Source organism: Pongo pygmaeus, chromosome 21 (assembly GCF_028885625.2).
Source record: "Pongo pygmaeus isolate AG05252 chromosome 21, NHGRI_mPonPyg2-v2.0_pri, whole genome shotgun sequence".
In the NCBI taxonomy this organism is placed as follows: domain Eukaryota; kingdom Metazoa; phylum Chordata; class Mammalia; order Primates; family Hominidae; genus Pongo; species Pongo pygmaeus.
In genome coordinates, this window is record NC_072394.2 from 29465750 (window position 1) to 29484283 (window position 18534).

The 18534-nt window shown below is 47.6% G+C and overlaps 1 protein-coding gene across 4 annotated transcripts in view; it reads right to left on the minus strand.

Moving 5' to 3' along the window:
• Positions 1-14468: 14468 nt before the first annotated feature.
• SMOX (spermine oxidase) overlaps positions 14469-18534 on the minus strand; it is a 39118-nt gene continuing 35052 nt past the window's right edge. For 2 of the 4 annotated variants that reach the window (XM_054467912.2, XM_063659535.1), the window contains exons 6-8: positions 18254-18414; positions 15365-15454; positions 14469-14926 (exon numbers count right to left, since the gene is read on the minus strand). In XM_054467912.2, coding sequence (XP_054323887.1) covers positions 14789-14926; positions 15365-15454; positions 18254-18414 — 389 coding nt within the window. In that variant the 3' untranslated portion in view covers positions 14469-14788. The remainder of the gene's footprint in view (positions 14927-15364; positions 15455-18253; positions 18415-18534) is intronic. The other 2 variants (XM_054467911.2, XM_063659536.1) reach the window with 1 other exon arrangement.

The window sequence follows — 18534 nt, forward strand, 5'->3', positions numbered from 1 at the left end:
CCTCCCAAGTAGCTGGGATTACAGGTGTCCAACATTACACCAGGCTAATTTTTTGTATTTTAGTAGAGACGGGGTTTCACCATGTTGGCCAGGTTGGTCTTGAATTCCTGACCTCAGGTGATCCACCCACCTTGGCCTCCCAAAGTGCTGGGATTACAGGCGTGAGCCACTGAGCCCAGCCAGGACATCCTGTTTCTGACGAGGACTAGAACAGAGCGCAGGCAGTTGCAGCCAATCCCTCCTTATCACAGGATGTTGCATTCCCAGCACATTCTACAGTTATTTTGATAACTACAAGCAAGAAAGGGGGAAGAGCTGGGTTGGTCCAAGGCCACCAGGAGAACTGTCCTGCACTCTGTATGCTATGTTTCAGTATACAAAGTTGAAGAAAGGCCAGGTGCAGTGTCTCATGCCTGTAATCCTAACATTTTGGGAGGCCAAGTCAGGAGGACTGCTTGAGCCCAGGAGTTCAATGCTAGCCTGGGCAACATAGTGAGACCTTCACTCTAGAAATAATTTTAAAAATTAGCTAGGTGTGGTGGTACATGCCTGTGGCCCCAGCTACTCAGGAGGCTGAGGTGGGAGGATGGCTTGAGCCCAGAAGATTGAGGCTGCAGTGAGCCGTGATCACGCCACTGCACTCCAGACTGGGGGACAGAGCAAGAGCCTGTCTAAAAAAAAAATAAAAAGTTGAAGTAAAAAGGAGAAAGAATCATAGACCAAAGAGACTTAGGATATAGCAGTGGTTCCTAATCAAATCTATGATGATTCAGGCTGGGCACGGTGGCTCACACCTATAATCCCATCACTTGGGAGGCGGAGGGGGGGCGGACAACTTGAGGTCAGGAGTTCGAGACCAGCCTGGCCAACATGATGAAATCCTATCCCTACTAAAAATACAAAAAAAAAGAAGAAAAAAAAAAAGCCAGGCGTAGTGCCGTGTGCCTGTAATCCTAGCTGCTCCCAGAGGCTAAGGCAGGAGAATCACTTGAACCTGGGAGGCGGAGGTTGCAGTGAGGCAAGATAGGCCACTGCACTCCAGCCTGGGTGACAGAGTGAGACTCCATCTCAAAAAAAAAAAAGAAAGAAAGAAATCTCTCTTTGATGATTCAGAAGGTAATCTTCATGCCTCACAGGCATTGCTAAGCTTTTTTATTGAATCCTGGCAGTGTGAAAATTTGATGGTGGAGAATATATTGTAACATAATAACTGTGCAAGGACATAAAATGGCAAGTTTAAGGAAACAGACATGGGGACAAATTGTCCAATAAGTTATTCCTAAAATATGGCATACCCCATGAAATTGATTAATCTGGGTAAGTTCACTGTCCCAGAACCTCTTGAATAAAAGGAATGCTGGGTACACTTGCCCCACATGCTTTGTTTTGTAAACATCTTCGTTCTACAAAAGTATCTGTGTGACTGTTCACTAGGTGGGGAAAAAAACCTTTCAGAGATCAAAAAACACTGATCACAGTGGGTCCATGTAGGTAGTAAGTTAATGGAGCTTTGACCAAAGTCTGTCTTGCAGTAGCCCAAGAAATCTGAACCCCTGAAGGTTAGTTCACCAGTTCCTGCCTGAAGAGCAAAGGCAGATATCCTTGGCAATAGTCAAGCTCATCTCTTTGGCCCCCTGACTTGTGAAATGAAAGCCATTATGGTAGGAAAAGGTGGCTCCTGATGGAATTAGAGGCAGGAGTTGCTGCCTACATTGAAGAACACAGGGGAAAGACCAGTTCAAACCAGTTCTAGGGGTGGCCCTGGGCATCCATGGCTTTTCTTTTTTTTTTTTTTTTTTAGCTCTTATCGCCCAAGCTGGTAGTGCAATGGCGTGATCTTGGCTCACTGCAACCTCCACCTCCTGGGTTCAAGTGGTTCTCTTGCCTCAGCCTCCTGAGTAGCTGGGATTACAGGCTCCCACTACCACGCTCAGCTAATTTTTTGTATTTGTTTAGTAGAGACAGGGTTTCACCATGTTGGCCAGGCTGGTCTTGAACTCCAAACCTCAGAAGATCCACCCACTTGGTCCCCCCAAAGTGCTGGGATTACAGGCATGAGCCACTGCGCCTGGCCTAATTTTTGCATTTTTAGTAGAGACAGGGTTTCACCATGTTGGCCAGGCTAGTCTCGAACTCCTGACCTCAGGTGGTTTGTCCACCTCAGCCTCCCAAAGTGCTGGGATTACAGGCATGAGCCACTGCGCCTGGTTACCCATGGCTTTTAAAGCTCCCAGGTGATCCAATGTGCAGTCAAGGGCAGGAACCACAACTCTAAGTTAAGCCAGGAACACTGAGTTGTTGGTTTTTTAAATCTCCCCAAATGATCTTTATGCCACGATGAGGAACCAGTGGTGTAAACAGCACATCTCAGACTTTACTGTGCAATCAACTCACCTGGAGCTCGTGTTGGAAACACTCAGGTTCTGATTGAGGTAGGAGGTGGGACTTGACCCCAGAGGTGGGGCTACGACACCACACCAAATTGAGAACTAGCTGAAACTGGAAGAGACAAAAGCATCCCTCCATAAGACATGTCCATCAGTGTGCCATGTCAGTTTACCATTGCCATGGCAACACCTGAAAGTTACCACCCCTTTCCATGGCAACCACCCAACGATCCAGAAGTTACCACCTTTTTCCTAAAAATGTCTGCAAAATCCACCCCCTTAATTTGCATGTAGTTAAAAGTAGGTATAAATATGACTGCAGGCCGGGCGCGGTGGCTCACGCTTGTAATCCCAGCACTTTGGGAGGCTGAGGCAGGCGGATCACAAGGTCAGGGGATCGAGACCATCCTGGCTAATATGGTGAAACCTCGTCTCTACTAAAAATACAAAAAATTAGCCGGGCGTGGTGGCGGGCGCCTGTAGTCCCAGCGACTCGGGAGGCTGAGGCAGGAGAATGGCGTGAACCCGGGAGGCAGAGCTTGCAGTGAGCCGAGATTGTGCCACTGCACTCCAGCCTGGGCGACAGAGCGAGACTCCGTCTCAAAAAAAAAAAATACAACTGCAGAACTGCCTCTGAGCTGCTCCTCTGGGCATACTGCCTGTGGGGTGGCCCTGCCCAACAAGGAACTGTGCCTTTGCTGCTGCTGTGCACTGCCACTTCAGTAAAAGTCGCTGTCTAACACCACCAGCTCACCCTTGAATTCTTTCCTGGGCAAAGCCAAAAACTCATAATGCAGGGCAGCTAAGCCCCAGTTTGGGGGCTCACCTGCCCTGCTTTATGATCCAGCAGGTCTGAGGATGGAGCCTGGGATTCTGATGCTCTAAAAGGCTCCCAGGTGAGGCCAATGCTGCTGATCCACTGAACACACTTAGAAGAGCAAGGTTCTAGACCGGCAAAAGAAATGGAAGGCCACCGCAGCACTGGAAAACTCACAGGCCGTGGGGAAGCCCTAACACCTGCCTGCAAAATAACTTAAAGATGGGCAAACTCTCCCTGGGAGGTGAGCTCTAGAAATGTATGACAAGGGGCATGAGGGAGGGAGGGATGTAAGGAGATTATTAACCCCTGCTGTCTGAAAAGCATGAGGCACAGCTGAGCCTCACTATTAGTGTGGTATTATAGTTAGCACAGATCGACCCAAATGTGCACACAGATCACCTGGAGACCTTGTTAAAATGCAGATTCTGATTCAGGTCGGAAGAGGAGCCTGATATTCTGCATTTCTACTGAGTTCCCAGGAGATGCTGATGCTGCTGGTCAGGGGACCACACTTGGAAAAACAACAGTGTAGACAAAAAGCAAGGAGGACCAGACTAGAGGACAGAAAGTCAACTTAACCCAACTGGGAATGGACAGGGCCTGGCAGCCAGCCCTGGAATAGCCCAGGGCCTCTGCTCACTGAGCCTTGGCAACTGAGACTTGTGCTGGCTGCCCTGGTATCTGTGGCAGCCCCAAGAACCTTCCAAAGATGCTTTGATAGAAATGAGGGCTGCAGAACCCCCAGACACCAGCTGTGGTGAGATTAACTAGAAGGAGGCTCAGGTGAATTTTCTCAGAGAGAAGAGAACTAAGATGCATAATGACTCAGTGTCAATATCCTTGGAGGAGAACCAGGGAAAAATCTACACTTCCTGCTAGTGTGGAATGTGGGAGCTTGGAGCCATTATACCTTGAACTCCCAAAGCTAAACCACTCCTACTCTGTGCCCCGTCCGTTCTTCTCCTAGGTATAGATCCAAGAGAAATGCATATATAAGCCAGGCACAGTGGCTCACGCCTGTAATCCCAGCACTTTGAGAGGCCGAGGCAGGCAGATCACTTGAGGTCAGGAGTTCGAGACCAGCCTGGGCATCATGGTGAAACCCAGTCTCTACTAAAAATACAAAAATTAGCTGGGCATGGTGGTGGGCACCAATAATCCCAGCTACTCGGGAGGCTGTGGCAGGAGAATCGCTTGAACCCGGGAGGCAGAGGTTGCAGTGAGCCAAGATTGCACCACTGCAGTCCAGCCTGGGAGACAGAGCAAGATTCCATCTCAAAAAAGAAAAGAAAAAGAAATGCACATATATACACACATATACATACATTCACCAGAAGACTAATACTAGAATGTTGGTAGCTGCACTGTTTTTTGTTTTGTTTTGTTTTTGTTTTTTTAGACAAAGTCTCCCTCTGTCGCCCAGGCTGGAGTGCAGTGGCATGATCTCTGCTTACTGCAATCTCCACCTCCAGTGTTCAAGCAATTATTCTGCCTCAGCCTCCTGAGTAGCTGGGACTACAGGCACACGCCCCCACACACAGCTAATTTTTGTATTTTTAGTAGAGACGGGGTTTCACCATATTGGCCAGGCTGGTCTTGAACTCCTGACCTCGTGATCAGCCCACCTCAGCCTCCCAAAGTGCTGGGATTACAGGCATGAGCCACCGCACTCAGCTAGCTACACTGCTTTTAATAGCCAAAAACTTGAAACAATTCTGCTGTCCATCACCAGGAGAAACGATACACAAATCATGGCATATCACACAATGGAATATGATCCAGCAGTAAGCATGAACAAATGCTTGCTACATGAAACAACATGGATGGACCTCACAGACACAAGCTAAAGAAACCAAATAAAGAAACCAAGTAAGATGAAGAAACCAAATGGGTCATGTTTACATGAAGTACAAAAATGGGCACAAGTTAAACTAAAGCATTAGAAGTCAACATAATGGTAGCCCTTGGGAGAAGAGGGCTTGTGGCTGGAGGAACAAAGGGATACTTCTGTTTCCTGATCTGGGTGCCGGTTACATAGGTAGGTTCAAAATTTATAAAGCTGTACACTCGTGATCCATGTATTTTTATTTTTATTTTATTTTATTTTATTTTTGACATGGAATGGCACAATCTCGGCTCACTGCAACCTCTGCCTCTCAGATTCAATCCATTCTCCTGCCTCAGCCTGCCAAGTAGCTGGGACTACAGGCATGTGCCACCATGCCCGTTTAATTATTTTTCTATTTAGTAGAGATGGGGTTTTACCATGGGTCAGTCTGTTCTCAAACTCCTGACCTCAGGTGATCCACTCGCCTCCACCTCCCAAAGTGCTGGGATTACAGGCGTGAGCCACCACACCCTGCCTCGTGATCTGTGTATTATTGTACACAATTATACTTCCAATAAATATGTTTACTAATTTTTTAAATGAGACCTTATTTTGTTCCCATTAGGAAGCCAGATTTAACAGGACACATAAGATATATCCACACCTATGACTTATTCCTCACACCCACATTACTTAATCCACACACACAACTATTATAAATACAACCCATAGGTCCAGCTTCCGTTAGGGAACAAACTAAGGACACATTTCTTATTTATTTACTAAACTTATGTCTTAAAGCATAATGAAGCTTTTTTTTAGCATATAGCCTGGCATACAAAAGGAAATCATTAAAAGTCTGATAGATGAACAAAAGAACGAGTGAACAATTGAACAAAAGTAAATATCTCATCTCGGGAGCCAACAGCCCTCTTTTTTTTTTTTTTTTTTTTTTTGAGACAGTAGTTTTGCTCTTGTTGCCCAGGCTGGAGTGCAATGGCACAATCTCGGCTCACTGCAACTTCCACCTCCTGGGTCCAAGTGATTCTCCTGCCTCAGCCCCCTGAGTAGCTGGGATTACAGGCATGTGCCACCATGCCTGGCTAATTTTGTATTTTTAGTAGAGACGAGGGTTTCTCCATCTTGATTAGGCTGGCCTCAAACTCCCGACCTCAGGTGATCTGCCCGCCTCAGCCTCCCAAAGTGCTGGGATTACAGGCCTGAGCCACCGCGCCCAGCCAACAAGCCCTCTTTATAACGTTAAGAATGAAAAATAAATGATACTGTAGAATATTATAATCTTATTCACTTATTCAACATTAATTAAAGGCACTCCCATGATTTTATGTTGTTTGTTTTAATTCAGTAAAGCTCACGGAGAATTCAGGACACGCATTTTCTCGGTGCAGCAAGAGGGCTGTGTCCCCATCTGGGCAGCAGATGGCGCCAGAGGATGAGGATCAGCCGTTGAGGTTGTCCTTGCTTCCAGAGATCCTGGAAGCCGGGGTACCCCCTACCCTGCCCAGCCACAGTGAGAAGGGGAGTCAGTCCAGCCCTTCCTATGTCTCCATCTGCAGCCTGAAGAACCTCACCAACAATTGCTAGTGCAGGATAGTGAGGATGCAGCCAGAGCAAGTGTAGAAAATGCTGCTGTGCAGCTTAATTGAAGGAGAGGCCCAGGAAGGTGGTTCCAGAGGAAGGTGGCTGATGGGAAAGACGTGAGCATACTGAAACATGGGTAGAAAGGATGAAGTAGAGCGATAGGGGACGGAAAGGATGAGGCAACGTCCCTGCACTTGAGGCATGGGAAGCACAGGTGGAGGGTCAGCCTAGGAGAGGCAGAAGCCTTACCTGCCACTGTCGGCAGGGAAGCTCCGAAGGAGAGGCATGAAGGCTGGTGAGCTTGTTGATGGGTGAGGAAGTTGCCTCCAGGTGGCTTCTATTTTGTCTATGAAGCAAGAGACCAAGTTGCTTATTGACAAATGATGGTGGAGAGGGGTATCCTCCGGATTTCCACCATTTATCTTGGCTTCTTCAATCCCTTGCTTATTCATTCTGCAAATATTTATTGATAACCTATTATGCTAGGCACTATTTTGGACTCATTGGACATGCATAAATGAACATAGAACTTACATTCAGGGGTTGAGGGAAAATAGATAAACACATAAACATCAGGGAAAGAGAAGGACTATGAAGAAACAGGCAGGATGAGAGAGCAGAGAGTGCGGGAGGCTATGGAAACAAGGTCCTCAAGGAAGTCTTTTGCTCAGGAAGTCTTCCCAAAGAAGTGACATCTGAGTAGAGATCTAAAGGCAGCAGCAAAGAGCCTTGCAAATATCTGGGGGACGGGGAGCATTTCAGTTAAAGAGGACAGTCAGGGTAAAGGGAAGGAGAGGGTGGAGAGGAGGTGCGACCCAGGGAGACAGATCACATAGGATGTTGGAAATCACCTTTGATCTTTAGCATGATGGTTGTTACTAAGAACCAGGGAAGTGGCGTGGCTGGATTCATATTTTGAAAGGATCACGCTGCTGCTGTGTAGGCTAAAAGGGACAGACGTGGAAAGAGGAACCCCACTTAGGAGGCTGTTGCAGCCATACACAGCAGAGATGTGAGGAGCAGTGAAGGAGGCTCAAAGTCGTCAGACTCAGGGTGTGTTTTGTAGGGAGAGCCAACAAGATTTGCTGATGGCAAATCTGATGATCAGATGTTGAATATGAAAGAAAAAGGAGTTGATGATGACCCAGGTGTTTGCCCTGGGCCAAATGGTGGCACCACTTTCTGAAATACGGAAGACCAAAGGTAGATTAGATTTAGGAAGAAGCAGAATTTCTGCTTTAAATATGTTAAGTCCCTGGAAAGATTCTGCAGGCAGTGTTGTTATTTGCTTTGCTTTGGCCAGCAGGTGTGGCTTTGTTTTTTTCCAGCAGCAACTGATGGTGGCCCAGCCATAGCTGTAGACTGATCCCTGATTGGAATTACGTCAATTGACTTTAACAAAACAGGGGGTAAGAGAGCTGAGGGTATTAGAAAGAGACCCAGTGAAATGATAGACCAAATGTAAAACTCCAGTTCTGGAACCAATTTTAATTAGTTTGAACTGATCACAAGTGACAGAAGCCTAACCCAAACTAATTTAAACAAAAGAGGAGGAACCAATGGCTCAAGTAACAGAAAGCACACCCAAGTAGCTCATAAAAGAGAAGAAAGAGCTTCAAGGCATAATAAAGTGGCCACAGGACCTTGAACTGGTGGTGAAAGACAGCTGTGTAACCCCATGTGCCCCATGTGTGGGAGTGGGATGGTAGCAGATCTAAGACAAAAGGGAGTGGCTGGGACCACAGTGAAATGGAGAGGGAATACCCAATCTAACACATTGAAATTGCACAAACACAGAGTTTGCAAAAATAAAATATGCCTAACACTTTGCATTCCCTGAGAGAGATCCAGGCTTTGAAAGTTCTGGCAAAATCAGTGTTAAACAATCACCGCTAGAATCATGGGAAGTGAGAAGACTTTTGTACCTACCAGTCTCAGGCTGAACAGTATGAAACAGGGCAGTGAACGACCCCCTTTTTTAATATTAAATACATAACACAAGATTAGATGTCCTGGCTGCCACCTTAGTAGAGCAACAACTCTGCCTGCGTGTTGATGGCTTGATTGTCCTACACAAATAAGGAGTCTCAATAAACAGCCCAGCCAGTCATTATAAAGAATACAGCCTTCTGTAACTCTACCATTAAGTTTGGCAGACCACTAATTAGGCAGGCAATTCTCAAGAACTGAACCAGCAGCCTAACTCACTCTGCACCTTGGAGTTACCCTTGAGCTCACCCCAACAGGACCTAGTAAGGCCAGGTGACTCAAACTAGAGGTGCTTCACTCCTACATTTGTTTGCAGGACGGGCAGACACTCCAGGCAGCTCCCGAGAAATAGGATATAACGAATTACTCATCTGTCACACAGCAGCAAATGCAGCAAGAGACAGCGCCTGCCAAATACCCCAGGCCCTTGGAGGACACAGTTCTGAGGTTTGCACAAAGCCACAACTAAACACCTTGACCCTGAAGTCCCTGATGCCCACAACACGAGAAACCATGCAACCAATTCTCCATAGAACCTGGTGCAGGAAAGAACTTTCCTCTCCTGTGAACTTCTACCAGGCAATGGGAATTTTCTAGGAATCATTGGCATGGGTGTTGGCCTAAGTGTGTCACATTTGCCACTCCTGATAGAGCCCTTTGGGTTTCAATCTACGCCAAGTCTATTTTGAAACTTCATCACAGCATGAAACATATCCTGTGTTCCTTGTATGTCATATCTCCTCACTTCTGAATGGCTCTTGCTCTTCCTTGCTCATCTGTATTGAGTGAGTTTGGTTTTTGGAACTGTCGATCATAAATGGTATCCACATTATGCAATTATTGATGTGGAGGCAGTGCACTGGAGGAGGTGCCCCCTCTGGCGCCTGTCCCTGCCTGTGTGTCCAAAGGCTCCCCCTCGGCTTCCTCCCGGGGTTGCTCCCTTCCCCACGAGGTCACGTCCTCTCCAAGCCAAGTAGCCTTGCGTGGCCTCCCCGAGGTCCTTCCGAGAACCTCCATTTCCTCTGCTGTGGAACAATCCCAGCCCCCCTTTCGTGGTTACAGATGCAGAGAGGATAAGGGGATACAGGCAATGGAGCTGGTAAACAGTGACATCCTATATGAATTTGAGGTCACTCCTTATCACCAGGCAGCCAGTGGGGCCTAAGAGGGCCCCTCCTCCCTTTATCTGCTCTCAGATGTGTCATCTCTGCTGCAAGGAGGAAATTAGCTGGGCCAATATGACCATGTTTTGGAATGGGAGAATGGAGGGAGGGCATTCTCAGACTCTTGAAACTTTCTTCCATGTATAACTTGATGCATTTTTATCAATGTGTATGCCGATGCACCCACCACCCAGATCAAGATGTGGAACATTTCCGTAACCCCAGGAAGTGCCCCCATCCCACTCCTGCCCAGCCACCACCCCCAGCCCCTCATATCCAACACAGTAGATTAGTTTTGCAAGTTCTTGAACATCACGTAAAAGAAATCATATAGCACATAGCCTTTTCTCCGGCTTCTTTAACTCAACATAATGTTTTGGGAGTTTTTGTTGTGTTGTTGTTGTTGCTGTTTTGAGATGGAATCTTGCTCTGTTGCTCAGGCTGGAGTGCAGTGGCATGATCACATCTCACTGCGGACTCAACCTTCTGGGTTCAAGCATTCCTCCCACCTCAGCCTCCCCAGTAACTGAGACTATAGGCACACACCACCATGCCCAGCTAATTTCTGTATTTTTTGTGGAGACGGGGTTTCGCCATGTTGCCCAGGCTGGTCTTGAACTCCTGAGCTCAAGCAATCCACCTGCCTTGGCCTCTCAAAGTGCTGGGGGTACATGAGCCATCATACCCTGCCAACATAACGTTTTTGAGATTAATCCATGTTGTTGCAAATATCGATTCCTTTTATTTATTGCTATATTCCATTGTATGAGTGCACTGCAATTTATCCATTCTACTGTTGATGGACATCTGGGCAGTTTCCAGTTTTTTAGCTATTAGGAACCGTGTTGCTGTGGACACGTTGGTATATATGTTTGGTGAGCATCTGCATGCCTTTCTCTTGGGTGTATACCCAGGGGTGGGAATGCTGGCAAGCACATGGCCAGTTTTAGCTGACTCTGCCACAGTCCCCCAGTGTGGTCGTACCACACCCACTCTCTCCAGCAATGGCCTTAAGTTTTTTGATGGCACCAGCCTCTTCTTTTCATCATACAATAGAACGAGCCTACACCACGCAGTCCGACAGACTTCAGCTCATGTCTCGGCACCTCTGAGCAACCCTGGGCAAGTTACTTAACTTCTCTGAGGTTTCATTTGCCCACAGGAATAAATAAAGCCTGAGTTGGCATCACTGTCAAATCAGTACCACATTCACATGGCATAGTGCCAGGCAATTGGCACTAAGTGAATATTCTCTCCCTCCCTCTTATCCACCCATGAAGCTCCCCGAAGTGCAGTCACCAAGTAAACATTTCCAGACCTTTTGCCCCACCATGGGGTCCTTTAAAATTCCTCTGCCTGTACACTGAGAACCTATTTATCACTTTCTTCCCCGATACTTATGTGATGGGGCTGCTTGTCTCCATCCCACTGCAGTGGATGGGGAAATCCAACAACTGAGGAGTCAGAAGCAGACAGCAGACTGTCAGTCATGGAAGGTAACAGGTAATAGAAGGTGGCTTCCCATAAAGTGACCCTGGGCCAGGGAGGAGACAGACATGCTTTGACCAAAGTAAGGTCCAAATTTACATTGTCTGTTTATGTACCGTTACGGGAAGATGTCCAAGACATATTGTGGGTTTTTTTGGTTTTTTGTTTGTCTGTTTGTTTTTGAGACAGAGTTTCGCTCTTGTTGCCCAGGCTGGAGTGCAATGGCGTGATCTCGGCTCACTGCAACCTCCACCTCCTGGGTTCAAGCAATTCTCCTGCCTCGGCCTCCCGAGTAGCTGGGATTACAGGTATGCACCATCACACCCGGCTAATTTTTTGTACTTTTAGTAGAGACAGGGTTTCACCACGTTGGCCAGGCTTGTCTTGAACTCCTGACCTCAGGTGATCCGCCCGCCTTGGCCTCCCAAAGTGCTGGGACTACAGGCGTGAGCCACCGTGCCCAGCCTACAGGACATATTGTTAACTAAAACAAGCAAAATCAGGACAAGATGAATACTTCGGTCATTTTTGTATAAAAAGGAGGGAGAAGAGTGTTTTTATATTGACTTACATCTAGGAATGGAGACCTATAGGGCTGTGGGAGAGGCAACAGTGACTGGGGACACTGTGAGAGGGAACATTTCAGTGTATTGTATCCACATGGACAGCTTTTGGGCTTAAACTACATGAACAGATCCTCTGTTCAGACAATTTTTCATATATAGGCCAGGCACAGTGGCTACGCCTGTAATCCCAACACCTTGGGAGTCCGAGGCGGGTTGGATCACCTGAGGTCAGCAGTTTGAGACAAGTCCGGCCAATATAGCAAAACCCCAACTCTATTTACAATAGAAAAATTAGCCGAGCATGGTGGTTCACGCCTTAATCCCAGCTACTCAGGAAGCTGAGGCAGGAGAATTGCTTGAGCCTGGGAGGTGGAGGTTGCAATGAGCTGGGATCATGCCACTGCACTCCAGCCTAAGCAACTGAGTGAAACTCCGTCTCAAAAAAAAAAAAATTCATATATATATATTTAGACATTTTTCAGCTATGCCAGCAGGTGCGTATGAATCCCTTGATATAAGCTCCATGAAGATTTCTGGCGGATCAACCCTGGCAAAGCAAAATGTCTGAGGTAGGTGTGTGTGCATAAGTGGATGCAGGTAAGCATGTGTGTACGTGTGTCTGTGTGTTAGACATCTCCATCACAACCTACCAGCCTGGGCAGACACTCTCTCTACAAAAAAATAAAAATAAAAATTAGCCAGGCATGGTGGCACATGCCTATACTCCCAGCTACTCCTGAGTAAGGAGGATCATTTAAGCCCAGGAGTCTGAGGCTGCAGTGAGCCATGATCACACCACTGTACTCCAGCCTGGGCAACAGAGTGAGATGCTATCTCAATCAATCAATCAATCACCTGGGAGGAGGAAGGGGATGTCATGTCCTGTCAAGGGCAGAGCCCTAAATGTCCATGAAGGGGACCTGACCTAAGCTCTTCATAACTTCTCCCCATCACCCCACCCCTTCAACTCTATAGAATTCAAATTTCATCACTAGAAATCTAGGATAACAAAATGACTAAGTGTTCTTTAAGATGACTGGAGACAGTGTGAATGGGGACATTTTAGTGTATTCTTATATAGCTTTTGGGCTTAAACCACATGGACAGATCCATGTGGATCTGAATTCAAATTTCATCACTAGAAATGTGGAGTAACAAAATGACCGTTCTTTAAGGTTCTGTGTGTGTGTGTATGCAGGTGGGTATATGTGTAGGGTGTAGAGGTGAGTGTATGTAGGTGTGTGTACCTGTATATGTCATGTGGGTTATGTGTAAGGTGTAGTGATGAGTATATGTAGGTATGTGTACCTATATATGTAGGTGAGTATACATAAGGGGGTAGGTGTGTCTTTTTACTCAGCAAAAACAGAAGAAAAAGAAGTTTTTCTTTTTTTTAGAGACATCTGTAGAGATGGGGTCTCCCTGTGTTGCCCAGGCTGGTTTCAAGCTCCCAGGCTCAAGCAATCCTCCTGCCTCAGCCTCCCAAAGTGGTGGGATTACAGGCATAAGCCACCATGTCCAGCCTAGCACCATTTTCTAGATGCCTAGTATGTAAAGGAAAGTCTTGATTGCTTTATATTTGGTGTGTGAATTATTCCTTAACACTGAGATGATTGACAGCTTACATGTAAAGGATTACAAATAACACCTTTTATTTTTCTGAGACAGGGTCTCACTCTGTCACCCAAGCTGGAGTGCAGTGGTGCAATCATGGCTCACTGCAGCCTCAGACTCCTGGGCTCAAGCGATCCTCCCACCTTAGCCTCCCAAAATGTTGGAAGCACTGAACCCAGCTGAAGAGAAGAAAAATCTATCCCCCAATAAATGGCAGGCCTTAGGATATTCCCCCTGCCAAAAAATAAAGCCCAGAATGACCATCTGCCCAGAGGTTCAAAAGGAGGCCACCCCAGGGGCCAGACCCACAGCCCAGTGGCAGGGTGACACTAATTAACAATGATGAGGCCAGGCGCAGTGGCTCACGCCTGTAATCCCAGCACTTTGGGAGGCCAAGGCAGGTGGATCACCTGAGGTCAGGAGTTCAAGACCAGCCTGGCCAAGATGGTAAAACTACAAAAATACTAAAAATACAAAAATTATCCAGGCGTGGTCGTGGGCGCCTGTAATCCCAGCTACTCAGGAGGCTGAGGCAGAGAATTGCTTGAACCCAGGAGGCAGAGGTTGCAGTGAGCCAAGACTGCGCTATTGCACTCCAGCCTGGGCGACAGAGCAAGACTCCGTCTCAAAAAAAAGCAATGAACATACCTAGGCTTGGCATGGAGCCACCACCACTGGGGTCCCCCCCCACAGAACTCCTTTACTCCAGGCAGCGTGTCACTCAATTAAACTCAGAGAAGTCCAGCAAAAAGGGCCAGCAGGCAGACTCAGGCCAGACCTGAAGGAGCAGGTGTACAATGAGAGGCCCGTATTCCTGAGGGGCCTTACTGGCAGGAAGGTAAACACCCCAACAGATGGGGGGAGGGGACACCCCTTCCAGTAAAAGCAGCACCTTCCCTCTGGGGACACAGCCAGGCCAGGGCTCCCCAACCTTCTCCCTCTCACTCAAAGGTGGTGTGACAGAAATAAACACACACACATACACAGAGGCTGAGAAAACCAGAGAGAAGCTGAGGGGCAGGGGAGGGAGCCTTTTTTATTATCCCAAAATGCAAAGTATTGAAGGCACTTACAATAACAAGGCGGGACAGAGGGTAGGCAAGGGGGGCGCACGATCCAGCACAGAGGTAACTCAACGGCCCACCTGCTCACGGCCCAGCCTGGAGAAAAAGAAAAGCTACAGGGCCAGGTCTGAAGGCAGTCAGGGCAGCTAGCTCTACAGAAGATTAAAAATCCTTTCTACAGAGGATCAGGAAGGCAGGAGCACACGGCAGCAAGGGGCAGGCTGGAGGTCACAAGTTAGTGGTTCTTCTCAGCAGCGAGGACAGCCCTCAGGTCCCCTGCTGGAAGAGGTCTCGGTACATCTCTATGAGGCGGGCAGCCTCACGCTGGCCGGACAGCAGAGCACCGTGGGTGGTGGAATAGTACTTGCGGTGGGTGGCCTCACCGGAAAACAGCACCTGCATGGGCTGGGGGGCGGGGATAGGGAGGTCAGGGTGGAGGAGCAGCAAAGGCCAGAAGGCCACAAGGCCACCCCTCTCCACCAGAACCTCCCATCCCAATGACAAATTAGAAAGGCTCTGAGACGCAGGTGCTGCTGCTTCCACAGGATGAAGAGCTGCCCATCCTATCTGGCCACTTTCCCCTGCTTCTTCCCTCGGCTCTTTCTGTCTTGAGGCCATTAGGAGTCCCAGCTCTGTGGTCTCAAAGGCTCTTTGTGCCTGTTACTTGTGAACTTGAGGCAGGTGGTTTAACCCTCCCTAAGCCTTGCTTTTCTCATCTTCCAAATGGGTTTACACCACCTACTTCGGAGGGTGGTTGTAAGGATTAAGGGAAATCATGTATCTAAAGCACTTAGAACCTGGAAGAACAAAGCACTCAATAAAGTCGGTGGTAATTTGACAAACCTTTACGGCGCCCCTGTTAGCATCCAGGGGCTGTTCTGGGCACTTGGAAGAGAAAAGGTGACCAGGCTGCTGCTTTGTGGAGCTTCCATGCTGGTGAGGAAGCCAGACATGAAACCCAATTACTAAACAGCGTCATACGTGATGGAATGGGTGTTTGCACAAGGCGCCGAAAGCCCAGAAAAGAGGCCCAGTGTCAGGGGATCCCACAAAGCTTCCCAGAGGACAGGACCTTTGAACTGGTTCTCGGAAGATGCTGAGTGAACAGACAGAGGGAAAGGTGGGGGCAAAAATGTACCAAAGCAGGCCTTGCTCGGGGGACAGTGAGAATTTTGGTACAGCCAGGGCTCTGCCTTGAGAAAGCAGGCTGTCTAGGTGAGGTCTAGGCAAGGTACAAGTTCTTGCACCCCAAGTTTGCATTTGGACTTTATCCTAGTTCCTCTCAAATTCAATGTGCAAGGCACCAGCTGTGGATCCTGATAAAATGCAGTTTTTATTTATTATTTTTGAGACAGTGTCTCACTCTATTGCCCCAGTTGGAGTGCAGTAACACGATCACAGCTCACTGCAGCCTCAACTTCCTGGGCTCAAGCAATCCTCCCATCTAAGCCTCCTAAGTAATTGGGACTACAGACACATACCACCACACCTGGCTAATTTTTTTTTAAATTTTTTGTTGAGATGGGGGTCTTACTTTGTTGCCCAGGCTGATCTTGAACTCCTGAGCTCAAGCCATCCTCCCACTTCAGCCTCCCATAGTGCTGGGATTATGGGCAAGAGCCTGCATCCCTGGCCAGAATGCAGAGTTTTTAATCCAGCAGGTCTGGGGTGGGCCGAGAGTCTGCATTTCTTTTTATTTATTTATTTATTTGTGTGTGTGTGTGTGTGTGTGTGTGTGTGTTTAGAGCGGGAGGGGTTGTTGTTTTTTGGTTTTTGTTTTGAGACAGGGTCTCGCTCTGTCACCCAGGCTGGAGTGCAATGGCATGATCTCAGCTCACTGCAACCTCCGCCTCTCGGGTTCAAGCAATTCTCATGCCTCAGCCTCCCAAGTAGCTAGAACTACAGGTGTGTACCACTATGCCTGGCTAATTTTGTATTTTTAGTAGAGACAGGGTTTCGCCATATTGGCCAGGCTGAGAATCTGCATTTCTAACTAGCTCCCAGGTGAGGCTGGTACTATCTACCTACCCTGAGTAGTGAGGCTGTATCCCACCACCAAGGAGCCCACAGAGGCTGTTACACTGAAAGGGGAGTTGTATGCTGTGTCAGCCTTGACCTCCTGGGCTCAAGTGATCCTCCCACCTCAGCCTCCCAAGTAGCTGGGACCACTCCCACATCCACCCATTCTCCTCTTTCTCCTCAATAACAAAGTCCTGATTTTTAACTGGGTCCATTGCCATCCAGAATAAAAATGATACTGCCCAGCCTCTCTAGCAGCTAGGTGCAGTCATGTGTCTATGTTCTGGCCAATAAGCATTAAAGTGCACTGTTGCTTAGAGACACAGCTGACTCAGCTCCAAGGGCTCCCTTCTTGCCATTCTGCCTTTCCTCTTCCTTCCAGCCTAAGATGCAGATGTGAGAACTGGAGCTCCTGCAGCCCTCTTGGATCAGAAGATGGTCTTAAAGATGAGAGCCAGGTGCTAATGATACGGGATCCTGCTGCCTGCCTCCAGATTTCCTTTTGATTTTCCTTGTTTAAGTCACAGTTGTGTTTGCTTTGCTTTGCTTTTTGTTACATGCGCTAGTCCTAACTGACGCAAGTGAAAAGAGAAGATTTGCTTTTTAGAAGGATGGCTGTGGCAGCAGAAAGGGCCTTTCTGAGGACCTCTCTCTCTCTTTAAACACCAGCCCTTTTCTCTCTCCCTCTGAGCACAGTTGGGCAGGCACAGTAGATGCTGGTTGACTGAACTCTTCTTCATCAATTATACCAAATAATTGTTTTAAATATAACTCTGTTGAGTTTTAACATTTACTGTGTGTGTCTACTTGATGGGGGAAATTCAAAATCCACTTTATGGGAGCAAAAATATATATTTCAGATTTTTTTTTAAGTGTACAGTGGCATAATTGTGGAGCATCAGTAATCTAAACTTTATTTTCTAAAATATTTTGGGAAAACATTTCCATTGAATCGGTGCTGTCCAATAGGACATTCCTATCACTATATAATCTACTAAGGTAACCTCTAGCCACATGTGGCTATTGAACTTGAAGTGTGACTAGTGCAACCAAGGAACAAAAACTTTACTGTATTGGCCAAGTGTGGTGGCTCATTCCTATAATCCTAGCACTTCAGGAGGTTGAGGCGGGAGGATAGCTTGAGCCCAGGAGTTCAAGACCAGCCTAGCAGTATGATGAAACCCCGTCTCTACCAAAAAAAAAAAAAATACAAAAATTAGCTGGACATGGTGGCGTGCCGGCATGCCTGTGGTCCCAGCTGCTTGGGAGGCTGAGGTGGGAGGATCACTTGAGCCCACGAGGTCAAGGCTGCAGTGAGCTGTGATCGCACCACTACACCCCAGCCTGAAGTATAGACAGAGCAAGACGCTGTCTCAAAAAAGAAAAAACAAATACTGTATTAATTTAAATTTTTTATAAATTAATTGAAATTGAAAGCGGCCGATAGCTACCATACTGGCCAGCACAGCACAGAACAGCTCAGTTTTCATAACATCAAGAAAACATTTTAAGTTTCCATTTGATTCCATTTTTTCTTCCAGATATTAAGTGCACAGTTTTCTCCTTGTGTTCTCTCTCATTCAGAAGCTACTCTATCCCTGCCTCACCTGAGCACCCCTTAGTGAACACTACCCTAGCCCTCCTCACCCTGGACCAGACACACATACAAAGTACACCCACAACTCCCCTCCTCACCCCAAACGCCCTGCTTACCGCTGTCTTTGAGCTCTCCGTGTACGGCAGGGGCTTGGCCAGCTTCTCCACATCTGCCCCGCTGGAGCCCACCTGCGTGTATGAATAGGAGCCGCGGAAGCAGGGGTTGCTGCCCCAGGCCGAGCGCAAGATTCGCCGAGGTTTTGGAATGTTGGGGTTCCCTGATGGGGAGTCAGAAAAGCCAAGAGGAGGGAGGATAAGAAATGCCTGCATATGGAAGATGACCCCAAAGGGACAACCCCCCCACCCCACCTCCAGGGCTCCGGGAGGACTAGACGGCC